At 47.5% G+C, this 16,385-nt stretch overlaps 1 protein-coding gene across 2 annotated transcripts in view; it reads right to left on the bottom strand.

Annotated features, from left to right (window-relative positions):
• Positions 1-512: 512 nt before the first annotated feature.
• LOC128348981 (vomeronasal type-2 receptor 1-like) overlaps positions 513-16,385 on the bottom strand; it is a 36,673-nt gene continuing 20,800 nt past the window's right edge. For both annotated transcript variants that reach the window (XM_053304797.1, XM_053304798.1), the window contains 3 exons: positions 10,963-11,190; positions 4,961-5,084; positions 513-2,539 (listed from right to left, as the gene is read on the bottom strand). In XM_053304797.1, coding sequence (XP_053160772.1) covers positions 1,548-2,539; positions 4,961-5,084; positions 10,963-11,190 — 1,344 coding nt within the window. In that variant the 3' untranslated portion in view covers positions 513-1,547. The remainder of the gene's footprint in view (positions 2,540-4,960; positions 5,085-10,962; positions 11,191-16,385) is intronic.

The following is a 16,385-nucleotide window of genomic DNA, read 5'->3' as shown; positions in this document are numbered from 1 at the left end:
ATCATCCTGGCGTGGCATATTGGTCCTAACATGATGGCTATCCATTTCCAGAAGATACGGATGCTTTAGTTCATAAAGGTGGAAGGGGCAAAGAGCATCTACTTCAACTGCTGCTCAAAGGCAGGGCTATCTACCAGCCCTATATCTTTGCATTCCCCACTACTAAGCAATCCATACAGGCTGAAATATGTCAGTATATATCATAGGAACGTAGAAAGCTGCCATATACTGAGCCAGACCATTGGTCCATCTAGTTCAGTATTGTCTGCACAGACTGGCAGCAGCTTCTCCAAGGTTGCAGGCAGGAATCTCTCCGCCCCATCTTGGAGATGCCAGGGAGGAAACCTGGAACCTAGATGCTCTTCCTTATGAAAGGAAGCCCTTCAAGAGATGGTTACAAAAGAAAGCAATCGTTCTGGTTGAAATTAAATTTTGTTCAAAAGATTAGTAGTAGACCATCAGCTGAAAAATAATGTTCCATTGAAGCACCAATACAAAAACAATACATGAAGCAGCTGTAAATCATTTGATTTATTGGAAAATATTACAGGCACTCTCATGCAATTAGTTGACACTGAGTTATGATGAGATAATTACTTTTTTACAAAAGTGTAGTTGACTCTATTGCATTAAACTGTGGGTTTATTACAACCAGAATCATAGAACTGGGTCCTATGAACCACCAGTGGACTTCCATTCAAGGAAGCGGGGCTTCCCTGCCTTCTTCCTGCTGCAATCCTCTGAACACACACCCCAGAAATCCATTACTGAGGATTAAGGCACTCTCTGGAATGACTCTGGAGGTGGTGAGGGATGTTGCAGAGGGAGGAGTTGATGGGAAAAGGGAATCCCTCCCTTGTGTGATTAGGAGTTCATTTCTGCTCACACAAGGTGCTGTTGGATACAAGTCAAACAATGAAAATAAAAAGCTTCTCAAGGAGTGCCTCTCATTATCTCATCAGCAATAGGGATGTGCAAACAGGTTCGATGTCGAATGTGTTCAACGTCAAACCAGTTTGGTTCGACAGTTTGTGGTCAAACTGAACCACCCCATTTGGTCCAGCCCCAGACTGACCCCCACCCTCGACCCGTTTGGGAGGTTTGCAAGTGTTGAGTCTTTTTTTAAAAAAATGAAAATGTTTTTAAACTTACTCTCTTTGGGAGTGTTCTCCAAGGTAGCAGAGCGGTGGAGGTCTGTGCAGACCCCTACCACCTTGGAGAACACCCCCAGAGGCGGTAAATTTAAAAAAATATTTTTTTTTAAAGTTCGTGAACCACTCCGGACCAGACCAGGGGGGTTGGAGAGGGTGCTGAACCGAACTGGCCCAGTCCAGTTTGGGTCCAGTTCGGACTCGAACCGGACTGGACCAGCCAGTTCCATGCACACCCCTAGTCAGCAAGCAATTAGGTATGCTTTATCTGTGCTATTCCCCAAGAAGCAGTAAGTGCAACTTCCATAGGAACCAGGTATCTGCTTTCTCTCAGGACAGTGGAGGAAAAGGTGTAAGTAAACTAGTAGAATTGCGATAGGCAGGAGCTGAAAAGGTCTAATCTTCAAGAACCGTGGAGACCGTGGTGTTGACGACTTCGCTGGTGCAAGAGGCAGAGGTCGGTGGTGCGCTCTTGTCATTCATGGCTGCTTTGCCACCCACTATTTCTTCTGTATTCCTGAGAGGTTTCAGCAAGATAATGTAACACTTAGGCACAAAGATGCACCCTAGCAAACCGAAGCTGGAGGCCAAAATGGCAAATATCTCCACAGCCACTTTGAATTTCCCTTTTGTGCTTAAGTAAGCTGGGACGAACGATATCCAGACGATGAAGAAGACCAGCATTCCAAATGTGACAAACTTTGCTTCGTTAAAGTTATTGGGGAGCTTGCGAGCAACAAAAGCGGTGAGGAAGCACAGGATGGCGAGGAACACGTCAAAGCCAAACATGACGCACAAGAACAATATGGAGCCCTCGTCGCATTCAAAAATGATTTTCACATTCAGAAACTGGGTGTTTTTAAGCATTTTGGGAGGATCGAGGACCAGATAGGCAGCACAAATGCCCACTTCTGTTAGGACAGAGTTGAGGACAATAATTTTCTGGAATATCGGCCTCATGGACATTCGGACTTTCTCTGCAACCTTTGAGTTTTTGGCCAGGTGTGTCAGGAAAAGCATAACAGTCTTTCCCAAGACACAGGACAGGCAAACAGAAAATCCCAGTGCAAGTGTCACCTGCCGGGCCTGACACGACCAGTTTTCCGGCTTTCCAACAAAGAGGATGGAAGTCAATAAGGTGGTGACAAGGGAAAACTGAATGAGGAAGCTCAGCTCTCGGTCATTTGCTTTCACAAGAGCTGTGCCCCTAAACTTGATATAGACGCCTGTCACTGCCAGGACAACCATAGCACCAAATACGGACAGAGCAATCAGCGTCATTCCCAAAGCATCTTCATAAGCCAGGAATTCCACATCCTTGTGTACACATTCATTTCGAGGTATATTGGACCAGTAATCCTCTTGACATGAAGTACATTCTCTTGCATCTGGAGAAGAAACAACCAGAAACCATTTTAAATGCCGTAGATCTTCCATTGTGCTAGGGTGTGCCATGCAGGGGCGTAACTATAATAGGGCAAGGGGAGATCATTGTCTGGGGGCCCACTGCCTTGGGGGACCCCCCAAAGGCAAGTCATATGACTGACTCCTCCAACCGTGCACCCACCCGGGCTTCCTTCAGTTGTATTCATCCTCCGAAACAGATGTGAGTGTTAAGACCTGGAGCTACCAGAACAGCATGTCTTTCTCTAGTACCATTAAATGACTTGCATCGTCCACAATTTACAAAACCTTTCTAAAAATAATTGAGCTTCAGTGAGGGGGGGTCCATTTTAAAATCTTGTCTTTGGGCCCACACCAACCTTGCTACGCCCCTGGTGCCATGGCTTATCTCTGCCATCTGTTTTCAATGAAAGGGCTCAGCCCTGGCATGTGTGCACTAAGAATAGAATAAAGGGTCCCCGAACATGCGCAGAGTGCACTTCCCTCACCACTGTATAACTACAGAGAGTCCCCACATCTCAGGGATCAAGGGAAAGGCTCCATATCAAAGGGTATTGTTTTCAGACAGATTTGACTCCTGTTTTCCTTAGAAATCATAGACAAATGATCATAGTCAAATATTATGACAGCATAAGAACATAGGAATGTGCCATATACTGAGTCAGACCATTGGTCTATCTAGCTCAGTATTGTCTACACAGACTGGCAGCGGCTTCTCCAAGGTTGCAGGTAGGAATCTTTTCAGCCCTATCTTGGAGATGCTGCCAGGGAGGAAACTTGAAACCTTCTGCTCTTCCCAGAGCGGCTCTATCCCCTCAGGGGAATATCTTCCAGTGCTCACATGTAGTCTCCCATTCAAATGCAACCAGGGCAGACCCTGCTTAGCTAAGGGGACAAGTCACACTTGCTACCACAAGACCAGCTCTCTTCATTGCCCAAGCATCATTTCTCTGGGCTTGGTTCACACATATAACACACTTGCTCCCCAATTCCTTGTCTGACAAAGAAATGCTCTGTCTCTTTTGCAAAACTGGAGGACTGTCTTCTAGCCTCTTTAGACCTCTTTGTTTAAGCTCCTTATGTTTCCCATGTTAAGAGGCAGCAAGTAGTCAATCATTTAGTTTACTATTATGTTTTTTAAAATTTATTTATTTATTCTATTTATATACCGCCCTTCCAAAAAAGGCTCAGGGCGGTTTTTAAACACCAAGGGAGTGACAATTTTTTTGTCTCAAGCTGCCATCCTACATATACTTAAGAGTAAATTCTGAAGAATTCAGTGAGCCTGACTTCAGAGTAAACAGGCTTGCAAAGCTGTCATATCAAGCCAGACTGTTGGTCCATTTAGCCCAGGATTGTCTACTTTGACTCGCTACATCCCTCCAGGGTTTTAGGCAGGAGTCTTTCCCAGCCCTACCTGGAGATGCCAGGGGTTGAACCAGGGCAGAAGCTCTTTCACGGAGCTACAGGTACTCCCAAACAAGGGCGGAGTATGAACAAAGCTGATGCATAAGATGGCAGTGTCAGATCCATAGTGCTTTGGGGCGGGCTATCTTTGCCTTTCTCATACAACCACGAGTTCTCTTTGAAATTATTGCCTGTTTCCAGTCTAAGAATGGAACAGGTTTGCCTGCTGCTGTATATTGCTTCCAGTGCTCCTAATTACAGAGATGCAATGATATTTTATGTTTGTATTCTGGTGTGCATATCCAAGTACAAAGCACATATCTGCCTTGCTCGGTGGAAGAACATCTGCTTTGCATGCAAAAGATCCCAGGTTCAGTTCCTGGCAGCATCTCCAGGTAGGGCTGGGAAAAACTCCTGCCTAAAACCTTCGGGAGCTGCTGCTAGCCAGTGTAGACAATACTGAGCCAGATGGACCGATGATCTGACTCACTATAAGGCAGCTTCCTATGATGTGCACATGATTTGGGGGGGGGTAGGTGTCATTGGCTAGCACATTAACATATATGCAAAACATATGTGCAAAAATTAACATATATGCAAAAATTATATATGCAAAGTATATATGTGCAAAAATTAACATATATGCAAAAATATATTGCATTAACATATATGCAAAAGAAAGGACTCCGTGTGCCGAATTTTCACTTGTGTGGTGACTTGCTGTGTAGTGCCTCCAAGCCATAAAGAAGATGCTATAATATTTCCCGATTACTAAGCTAGTGATCTAATGTTACCATCTCTTGTTCAGTCTGCATGAGGATCTGGGAGACTTAGTTCAGCCATGCTCTAGTACAGGAGTTCTCAACGTGGGTCTCCAGATGTTATTGGTCTACATTTCCCATCATCACCAGCCACAGTTTGATTGGTTAAAAAGAAGTTGCCCCGATTCTCTGTCTGTTCTTTCTTGCATTGGCTAAAATGGTCCGAGGTATTTGTACCTGTTTCGTTACTGATCTGTCCCTCCGCACACTTTATGCAGTCATAGCAGCACGCGGGCTTTCCTTGCTGGATCCCTTTCCGATAACCGGGTTGGCAATTATCATTACATGCAGAGCGTGGGCGCTGAAAGGCACAGAATATATTGTTATATTTCTATAGTACCTGCCAGGACTCCTATAAGAATGAGATCCAGCCCGACATTACAATCCCTGATTTGTGCTTGGAAGACGTGTAAGGAAGCAGCCAGAAAACATCCATCTTTGGTGCTGTAGAGCTAAATTGAATGGAGGGTAGAGCATGTGAAGGGCTCTTCAGACAAAAATGTGGATTTCCTTAGGGCACAATTATACATGACAGTGGAAGATCCATGGCAGAATATCCTAAAGCAACTGATTAGCAGCCATGGGGGTAGATAAACACATTGCTGTGGAGGAGTGGGGGTTAACACTTCCCCCATCCTGTTTTCCCAGCAAAAAAATCCCTTCTCATAGCTGCCATTTGCTCCTGCAGTTTGTATGTACCATATTTATATGTACCATATACATTTTTTTAAAAAAGTTGGGTCATTCTATTACAGAGCTCCAGCTGTCGGCAGATGCTGTTGTTGTTTGTACACCTCCCTGAGTCTGTGGATTGGGTGGTATATTAAATCTCCTAATAAATAGAATAGAATAGAATAGAATAGAATAGAATAGAATAGAATAGAATAGAATAGATTGTCTCCTGGAACCTGCAACTTTGGCAGTCAGTCAGGCAAAAACTACACAGCCAGTGCTGACTATGGATTAAACTACACAGCTGTTGGACTATGGATTAAGAACATAGGAGGCTGCCTTATCCCGAGTCAGGCCATTGGTCCATCTAGCTCAGTATTGTCTTCACAGACTGGCAGTAGCTTCTTCAAGGTTGCAGGCAGGAGTCTCTCTCAGCCCTACCTTGGAGATGTCAGGGAGTGAACTTGGAACCTTCTACATGCAAGCATGTAGATGCTCTCCCCAGAGCGGCCCTATCCCCTCAGGGGAACATCTCACAGTGGTTGCACATGTAGTCTCCCATTCAAATGCAAACCAGGGCAGGCTCTGCTTAGCAAAGGGGACAAATTCATGCTTGCTACCTGGAGTAGGTAAGCCACCTAATGGTGCAATGGGGAAGTAGTAACTTGCCTAGGGAGCAAGAGGTTGCTGGTTCGAATCCCCTCTGGTATGTTTCCCAGACTATGGGAAACACCTATATTGGGTTGCAGCGATATAGGAAGATGCTGAAAGGCATCAACTCATTCTTTGCAGGAGGAGGCAATGGTAAAACCCTCCTGTATTCTACCAAAGAAAACTACCGGGCTCTGTGGTTGCCAGGAGTCAACACCAACTTTACCTGGAGTAGAGGTAAGAGCACTGAAAAGCAGTCTGCACTTGCCTCTCTGTACATAATATGTATTTCATTAAACGGTTAATATTCCTGATTCAACTCCACTGCCTTGTCCTTGCGTACAACAACCCTTTCCCTTGGATTCTATGGCCAGCTGTACTACATGAAGAAAAGCTGTTGCACACTCTTCCCCGCGTGGCCCCATTGCCTAACTGGAATATCTTACTGTGGTCACACATGTAGTCTTCCATTCAAATTCAAAGGAGGGTGGGCCCTGCTCAGCAAAGGGGACAATTCATGCTTGTGAGCTGAAGACTAATGGCTGATGGACAGGGAGCAGCATGGAAATCTGGTAGCGATTTTTCCAAAGGCATCTGGTGAGCCAGAGCTAAGGTGGGATTGGAACCTTTTTTCCTGCTAGATAGGATAGTCACTTTTTGTTCTTTGAAGAACAATCCTTAGGAGAGGAGGGTATTTTAAATTAAGAGAGCTGTTTGGTATTTTTAAAACTAGCTAAACCAATTTCAAAGAGACAGGCAGGTGGCAAACTCACTATTAGCCACACTGTCTTCCAGAAGAAACTATTTTTTTTAAAGTGCTTTGTCTCGTGATTTAATTATTTTTCTAGTGATATCAACTGGATCAAAAGTGTACCTCTAGAAACACTCTGTGCAACAGGATGTGTTTGTTGTGTTCTGGTACAAATCAACAAAACCTATTGGACAGAATATGGATGAAAAAATGCTGCTTTTGGATGGGGTGCAGGTATGCATTTTATTCAGTTGTTTTATTCATCTGTCCTGTTCATTGTACACTATTGGTTTGTTTATCTGCCACTTCCTTCTCTCAATTTCTGTGAAAAATTGGAGGACCATAGTGGTGGCATTTGGGTGTGGCTATTTATTTCCGCACTCATTTTTTTTTAAATTTCTTCTCCCCGCCTTAAATGCAAGATTGCAGAAAGAGGGCCCATGTTAAACAAATGCAAGCATATACAGAGTAATAACTACATGCAAATAGTGTTGTGTGTTCTCATTTGTACCACAATAGATAGGAAGGCACGTTACTATCCAGACAATATAAAGATTGCATCAGCTAGCTAGATCACATTCAGATCAACATCTGATCCCAGTCTCCATTTCTTGCATATATACATGGTTCCTGATCTAGAAAAGGGAACCATGGACCAGGCCCTCTCAGAGGTCCAAAGAGGCTCAGGCTAGGGTGTGCACAAAACCGGTTTGCCTGGTTTGGTTCGAGTCTGGACTGGACTCGAACCGGACTGGGCATGTTCGGTTTTGTGCACCCCTGAACCTCACCCCCCGCCAACTTAGGCCACTACCAGCTTTTGAGGCCCCTGCCCATAATCAAAATTAAAAAATGAAGATATGTGAAAACAAAACAAGGCATCCAAAAAATTAACAAGTGTCTCAATCTGAGCTCCCCTTCGAACTTGAGGCCCGGACGAAATGGCCCTTCTATCCCGCCCTGCCGCCATGCACCCAGCCCTGATTACCAGATGCAAGCATCCATCCACAGATTGCTACTGTATGTGTGATACTGCATAGGGTGTATAGATCATAATCCATCAAGAGTCAATCCCCTTGTTAGCAGAGAGAACTGGAAGCTTATGGCAATCTGTTAATAAACATATAAACTGAACAGGGGGTGGGGACAGCAAATAGATACACAAATACTAAGTGTTAGTTTCCCCCCCCAGCCCAATTCAAGCTGTTTCTCTCCCCCACCCCAACAGAAGAGTGGCCCACGTGATAGACAGCTTTATAGAGCTATGATGCTGCACCCAAGGCTGCTGTGGACTCCAAAGACAGCCCTGATGACACTCTGAATGAGTGGTGGTGCAAGCAACGACCACCATTTTGTGACAATGTGGGAAATGGCAGTAGTGCTGCTTGGGCTACTGCCCATACTTAACAGCATTGGAGCTGCCTGAGGAATCCATAGCAGCCATGGGCTGCCACATTACAGGTCCGTTACACTGTGCATCCTGTCAGCCACTGTCATCAGCCCTCATCCCACCTGCAAATTCCAGTAGCTTCAAGTAGCCACCAGCCATCAAAGGTCATTAATCAATACAATTCAGTTCAATCCTGGTTTTTTTAATCCTGGTTAGATGCTGGTAAGCCGGAGCAGTTTGACCAGGACTGCCCTAAAATTCTGCATTCATACCATCAGGTCCACTGGACTCACTAGTCCTCGGAATCCTTGTGGTTATGTGAATGAACCTGTATCTTTTATGAAAATATTAGGCTGCCTTATCCCAAGTCAGAACATTGGTCCAGCTAGCCCACTATTGTCCGCTCTGACTGGCAACGGTTCTTCAGCGTCTCAGGAAGGAGTTTCTCTCACCACATGTTGTTTGATCAGGAACTAAACCTGGGATCTTCTGACAGAAGATGCTTCATTCAATTCAGTCCTCCAATGAGGCAGTGGATGCAAGGCCAGCCCTAGGGTTTTTGGTGCCCTGAGCAACATTTTCCTTTGGTGTCCCTCCCACCACGCCCAAGAAAGAGCCTCACAAGCTGCTCATTCACTGAGCAGAATGACCATGACCAGCCCCTGCAGATCCCCAGTGAATGACTAGCCCACGCTTGTTTGCAGATGCAGTAGGAGAGGGAAAAGAACTGAGGAGTTCAGCGCCTGTGGCCTCATTCGCACAGAACCCCAAACTGGAGGTTGATGAACCTGCGGTAAATATTTGATACCATGAATTGCAGCGCGGGCGTTTATCCAATCGTGGTTCGGCAGCCTCCCGTTTCAGGGCAGGGTGTCCCCTCCCTCCTCCTCAGCTGCCAAGGCCATGTCCCAGCCACCTGTGCCCCACTTACACTGCCAGACTGAGGGCAGGGCATCAACACATCATCCAGACAGCCACCATTGGCCACGATCCCCAATGGGCCATGTCAAGCGTGTGGCTTGTTCCGGCTTTGCAGGCCGGCTTTGTCCTGCTGATGATAGTTTAACCCTTCTTCACTGTACTCAGCTATGTCCTTGCTATAAATCTGCAGCACAGCATTGAATCATGCACCAACCTTTTGATAGGGGCAACTGCAGAGGAGCACATTCACATGCTGGAGGGTTTAGGGGGGCACTTACTGAGGCGGGGGAGCTTTATTCTTTAAACCCCTAGGAATTTGCCTGGATGCAGGCAGCGTTGGGGTGGGGGTCCCACGGAAGCCTGTTTACCACTCTCTACATGGTTGCCAACTAATCCAGCCTACCCTTCCACCACAGCCTCTAGTTTCAGACCCAAATGATCCATGAACTGACACACCTCCTGGTTCATTAAAAGAAAGGCTCCATGCACACCATATACTTCCAGCACTATCCATTCAGTACGCAGCAAGTAGAGGGGTGGGATGGATGGGGTGGGGTGGAATATGTCTTCCTCTGCTGCATCCAACCACCTAAACTGCACACTGCCCTCCCTCCCACTGGCCAGGTCTTAGGGGTGAATTGTGCATTTACATTTGGAAAGAAACACAGCGGTTTATTTAAGTCTCCTTTGACTGTATTTGAGAGCTGGTCATTAGGAGAGGAGAGCTGGTCTTGTGGTAGCAAGCATGACTTTGTCCCTTTAGCTAAGCAGGGTCCACCCTGGTTGCATATGAATGGGAGGCTACATGTGAGCACTGTAAGATATTCCCCGGATGGAGCCGCTCTGGGAAGAGCAGATAGGTTCCAAGTTCCCTCCCTGACATCTCCAAGATAGGGCAGAGAGAGATTCCTGCCTGCAACCTTGGAGAAGCCGCTGCCAGTCTGTGAAGACAGTACTGAGCTAGATAGACGAATGGTCTGGCTCAGGATATGGCAGCTTCCTATGTTCCTATGACAGCAATAAACTAGCAGCCTTTTAATTTGCATGGCAAGGGCAGGTGCTTCCAATCTCCGCCCCTTTTAACTGGGGTTTCGTGTTACATGCAAATATGGCCTCCCTGATGCCTGCCCTTTCTCTATTGCTGTCACCTCCCTCCCTCAGCAGTGCAGGCTCTGCAATCCTCAGCGCCCACCAACCTCTCTGTCTCCCTGAGAGGCAGCATTTAACAGCACTGCAAGGAGCTTCCCTCTGCAACCAACCAGGCCCAACTGTAGCTAAGCCAAACATCGTGCACACCGCTTCTTATTTTGGATCTGGACACTTGAGAAACCAGGATGGAGACTCCCACCGGAGCAGCTGCAGCAGTAACAGGGTAGAGCAAGGCAGGGAGGGGCGGGACAGAGCATGCTGAGAGGGGAGGAGAGGAAAGAAGTAAGCCAGAACCAGCCAGGAGGCAGACGCTGCCCACTCACTTAAACCAGGGAGCTGTGGCACCCCATGAAATGGTGCCCTAGGTGATCACCTAGGTCCACTTGGTGGATGAGCCGGCCCTGGGTGAATGCACCCTTTATTATAGTATCTTTTCAATGATCTGAAACTTACCAACGCAATTTGCTCCTTACGGGAAAATATTATCAGTTTCTGTCCATGCATTTTACTTAACTATGCTTTCACAATATGAAGAGTCTATAAAAACTATGAGTGGGTGGCAGCCATACACACACATTGGGAAAACAGAGATAAATGTAAAATTGGTGGTCATGAAAGCACAGATTGTTAACGTAATGGGTCACTTACTGTTTGTGTTGGAGTGTTCCAATATATGGAATCATTATTTATACGAAAGTCATCATCAGTTTCTGAAGTACAATTATAGAGTCCAACTCTGACAAAGGAGATCCCACCGGTGTCATTCATCTGCCAATTTATTATGTCATACGGAGTATACACATCTCCCTTATCGTTTATGTCTACATACTCATCAAGAACATCGAATTGCATCTTATTCTTCATGTAGTACATTAACTATGAATCGGAAAGCAAAAACAAGTTAAGTCAGGCAGATCATTCATGCATAATATAAATCTATTTTTGCAAAGGAACACCAGAAGTTGCCTTGTACTGAGTCAGACCCTTGGTCCATCTAGTTCAGTATTGTCTACACGGATTGGCAGCAGCTCTCTAAGGTTTCAGGAAGGAGTCTTTCCCAGCCCTACCTGGAGATGCCAGGGATTGAAACTGGGGCCTTCCTCATGCAAAGCAGACACACTACCACTGAGCTATAGCCCCATCCTCAAATGCCTTAGGTGGAGAGTTGTCTAGGAAATAGGATGGGGTAGACAAATTGATCTTTATGGAGAAAACCTAAGGGTGTATTAGATATGAGTGCAAATGAGTGACAAAAGTGGAAAGGGGGCACTCCTTCCACTCCCAGTGATTCCACATTCTTCCTCTGTAATTCTGCCCCCTGTGTGCAGAAGAAAATACACAATTAAACTCTAATTCTCCTTTGTGTACTGGATGCCGAATTTTCTCAAGATAGTCTCTGAATGTTTGCATATTTGCCAAATATTCACAGAATATTTTACATCCCTATAAAATATTCCCTGGGCTTGTTCACTGCAATCCAGGTTAAATGCCCACTACTGGAACTGGCTTCCTCATGTTGGCCTGCGCCGTGGTGTCAATCCTCCATCAATCCTGTGCCACCAGCCAGCATCAATCATCTTAGAACTCATCAAGGTCATGGGTGCTTTGATCCCCGGTCCACCCGTCCTGTGTATTCAAGCACCTCGCCATCACACATACCTACAGGCACTGCGCTTTCACCTGCCCATAGACTCCTGCAGCTAAAAAGGAGCAGCCAGTTGCCTGTCTCCCCACTCCATGATCACAGCCCAAACATCATTGTCTCCACTTGGCCTGGCGACAACACATGTCACAGCCACCTGCACCACCTAGCAACACCATCTTTGGCATGCCCTCACTCCCACCCCACTCCTCAAAGCAGCATGACCCCACTCCAAGGGCATCAACACAATGCAATCAGTCCTACAGCCAACAGTTGGCCAGGAACCTGGCACTCTGCAGCTGCCAAGAGCCGTTCCCTATTGCCCTCAAAGGCCTCAAGGACCGGGCAAGGCAGATAACTGTTAGGACAAAACAACAGCCAGGTGCAGGCCTCATGGCTCCCACAGAGCCTTTGGATGGACCGGGCCATATAGAAATCCTCTCTAATAAAAGCCTTGATGTCTGTCCGTGGACGGACACCAAGGCGTGTGTTCGTGCCTCCCTGGGCTGTTCTGGGCATGCGCGAAGCAAGGGAGCACGACCAGAACAGAGCAAGGGAGACACGACCGCCAGCACCCAGCGGCCATCTTGGGTGGCCAGAAGCGGCCGTCCCGAAGAAGCCGGGTATGCGGCAGCGGGGGAAACTGGCCGAGGCGCGGCCAAGGCCTGGCTGCGCCGCTGAAGCCGGGCAGGGGGAAGAGGCGGCGGGGGAAGGCAGCTGAGGTGGTGGCGGAGCCGCCGCCGAGGCCTGGCGGCACCGCCGGAGCCAGGCGGGAGGGAGAATTTGGGGCCCTTGCCTGGCCGGGGAGACCGGCTGCGGCATGGAGGCTGCCAGCGGCGGCGACAGTTGGTGCTTGCAGGGCCGGACGCGGAGGCAAGTCGGGGGGGGGAGGTGCTAGCGCCCGTTATTTCAACGGGCCTGAAAATACTAGTGTCATAATAAATAAATAAATGCTGTGGTGTCCAGCAATATGGGGACACCCACACACACACACACCCGCCACTCCAACCCCTGCTTCTGCCAGCCAAATAGAGCCCCCTCAGTCCCTGGCACACAGCAAACCCATGGCTTCCCTACAAAATGCTGCCAGCATGTCTACGCTAGGAGAATCACAGAGGGCCACTCGGAGCCCTGGACAACTGCCCCCAAAGAAGCTCAGAGCCACTGACTGGAGCAACGTCAAAACTGCTGCCCCGAGGAAGCTGTGGGTGGATGAGGGGGACTCAAGAGAAGCTGAAGGCCCAACATCATAGTGGCACTGTCTACCGTGGCATCACTAGGGAGAAGGCACACTGGGGCTACGCCTGCAGTGCAAGAAGTGAATCTTTCCACTCACAGCTTCCTTGACAGTCAAGGAAGTCACGTCGCACAACATACTGCCAAGTGTGAGACCTCACACCATGCCTGCCTACTACGACAAGCTTGTGGCAGGACTCCTACGTTGCAGGCATGTCACATCTGGACACAACACAGGTGGCAGTGGCCCCACCAGGAATAGAGGCACAACAACCGGGTGACCCTACCCATGGGCAAGGACACCCCCACTGGCGCTGCTCCAGCCAAAGCACCTACCTCAGCCAACCGGCTGGCCATGCATAAGGTCTCTGGCACTCAGACTGGTCCTCCTCAAGCATCCCAGTCACTCCTCACAGGTGTGCCCTCCACCCCCACAGCAGAGCCACCAAGGAGGACCTAGCAGTAGCGGAGGACCACAAGGGATGCAGCATCAAGCACCAGCACCCTGCAGGACAGGGTGCTGGTGCAAGTAGCATTCCTGCCCCAGCAGCACACCCAAACCACTTGGGTGCCATGGCGAGGACTGCCATCCTCTCTAATCCCTCTTATCCAGTGCATCACTCATAGCAGTGTCAGCAAGAGCAAGCTACTGGGCCAAGCTCAGTCCCCCAACACAGGGCCCTCCAATCCCAAGGCCTATGGTTAAAATATATAAATAAATCCATGAATGTTGCAAAGGATCCCAGTTCATGTTCTAGTGGGCACATTTAGTTCACCTAGGGCCCTGTTGAGCCTCCCCATTACCCCGTGAGAATTGAGAATGTGCTCTAGAACAAGGATGGGCACGATATAGCTCGGCAGAGGAGAGGAGAGCTGGTCTTGTGGTAGCAAGCATGACTTGTCCCCATAGCTAAGCAGGGTCTGCCCTGGTTGCATATGAATGGGAGACTTGATGTGTGAGCACTGTAAGATATTCCCCTCAGAGGATGGAGCTGCCTCTGGGAAGAGCAGAAGGTTTCAAGTTCCCTCCCTGGCTCCTCCAAGATAGGGCTGAGAGAGATTCCTGCCTGCAACCTTGGGGAAGCCGCTGCCAGTCTGTGAAGACAATACTGAGCTAGATAGATCAATGGTCTGACTCAGTATATGGCAGTTTCCTATGTTCCTATGGCAGTGACTGCCAGCTCCCAGGCTTCTCTGAAGTAGCTTTCCAGCAGCCTCACGGCCTAGCCCACAAGCCATAAGGTGTTCAGCACCCTGGCTGAACCCCTCAAGCATCCCAGTCACTCCTCATGGACACGCCATCCAGCCCCACAGCATAGCCCCCTGTGGCCCTGGTGCTGCTGCTGCTAAATATAAGACATGCAGCTTCAAGAACCAGATTGGAAAGGACTGAAGCAAGATTCAGCAAGTCCAAAGGGCCACTTGGATACATTCAAAGTGAAATGGCAAAAGGAGTATATTTTAAGAGCATTTGATGTGATTTTTTAAAATCCCTCCTCAAGACATACCACAGGTGGCAGTGGGTGGCACACCACAGGTGGCAACCTAGCTATGCATATATTTTTTAGCAAAGTGTGTCTTTGGCATGCATGCTCGGTACATAGGCCACCTGTAATGGTTTAAAACAGGGCTGTTCCCTGATCATCCAGGGAGTAGCCACCATGGCTGACGATGATGGGAGTTGTAGTCGAACGACAGCTGGAGGGCTGAAGTTTAAAATAATGTAGTGTGTAGAACTGGTAAGCTGGCCAGGAATCTTGTTGATGATTATGATCATCCTCATTGTTTATATTGTTTATATTGCATTTTAGAGTATTTAGTGTGTTTCATGTAGATTGTCTCAGGAACAGGGGCGTAACGAGGGTGGGGCAGGCAGGGCACGTGCCTTGGGCACCATTCCAGGGGGGGTGCAACATGCCTGCCCCGCCCCAACTCCCAACTGCCATCTGGAGAGGTGACTCCAGCGAGCGTTCGCTGCCTGGAAGCATCTATTCCCCTTTCTCTTCCTTCAGAGAGGGAGAGAAAGGAATAATAAGATGCTTTCAGGCAGGGGAGTAGCAAGGTTGGAGTGGGCCCAGAGATGAGATTTTAAAATGCCCCCCCCCCCAAAGTCCAGGGCCTCTGCGCACCCCAGGCCCCCAAGGATTTAAGTCTGATATTTCAAAATAAGTATGCTGCCTAGAAATACATTTCACTGAATACACACACACACACTTCACAATATATCGTGATATACATTGAGTATTATATATTTGTGCTACTTTTAATGCCTAGAACACACTAGAAACACTAATTATTAAAATGGGCCCCTCACTGCAGATTAGCAAAGGAGACTTTCAACCATGCAGTGTGAGCCTATGTATGTTTTCTCAGAATTCTGAACAAATTCAGTAAAGTTTGATTGCAGGAGGTTTTTCACAGGAGGCTTTTAAAGCCCTTTAACACACATCTCCTCTGGAATGGAGGTGCTGCATTCACATGTTGGCCAGATTTACCCTGAAGTCCCTGCAAGTTACTGGGGAGCAGTTCACACACAAGAAAAATAAAATAAAATAAAAGCACAACACATGCTTCATAGTTCTCACTCAGACCTTCTGGGTTGCAAAACAACTTGAGCATAAGTGCATTTATAAATGAACTAGTCATTAAGCCCGTTACATTAACGGGCGCTAGAAGAGTTGTGGAGAATTGTTTGCAAGAACAGTCTTTCTTCAAGGGTTTCTTTCTTTCTTTCTTTCTTTCTTTCTTTCTTTCTTTCTTTCTTTCTTTCTTTCTTTCTTTCTTTCCTTCCTTCCTTCCTTCTCCCTCCTTTTTGCCCTCCTTTCCTTCCTTCTTTCTTTCTCTCTCCCTCTTTCCTTCCTTCCTTCTCTCTCCCTCTCCCTCTCTCTCCTTTCCTTCCTTCCTTCCTTCTCCCTCTTCTCCCTCCCTTCTTTTTTATTTCTCTCTTTCCCTCTTTCCTTCCCTCCTTCTCTCTCCCTCTCCCTCCTTCCTTCCTTTCTTCTCCCTCTTCTCCCTCCCTCCCTTCTTTCTTTTTTCTTTCTCTCTCTCCCTCTTTCCTTCCTTCCTTCTCTCTCCCTCTCCCTCTCTCTCCTTTCCTTCCTTCCTTTCTTCTCCCTCTTCTCCCTCCCTTCTTTCTTTTTTATTTCTCTCTTTCCCTCTTTCCTTCCTTCCTTCTTTCTCTCTCTATCTCTCT

The sequence above is a fragment of the Hemicordylus capensis genome, chromosome 3, assembly GCF_027244095.1.
Source record: "Hemicordylus capensis ecotype Gifberg chromosome 3, rHemCap1.1.pri, whole genome shotgun sequence".
NCBI classification, from domain to species: Eukaryota; Metazoa; Chordata; class Lepidosauria; order Squamata; family Cordylidae; genus Hemicordylus; species Hemicordylus capensis.
The sequence above is the reverse complement of the archived record's forward strand: the minus strand, read 5'-3'. Positions and strand labels throughout refer to the sequence as shown.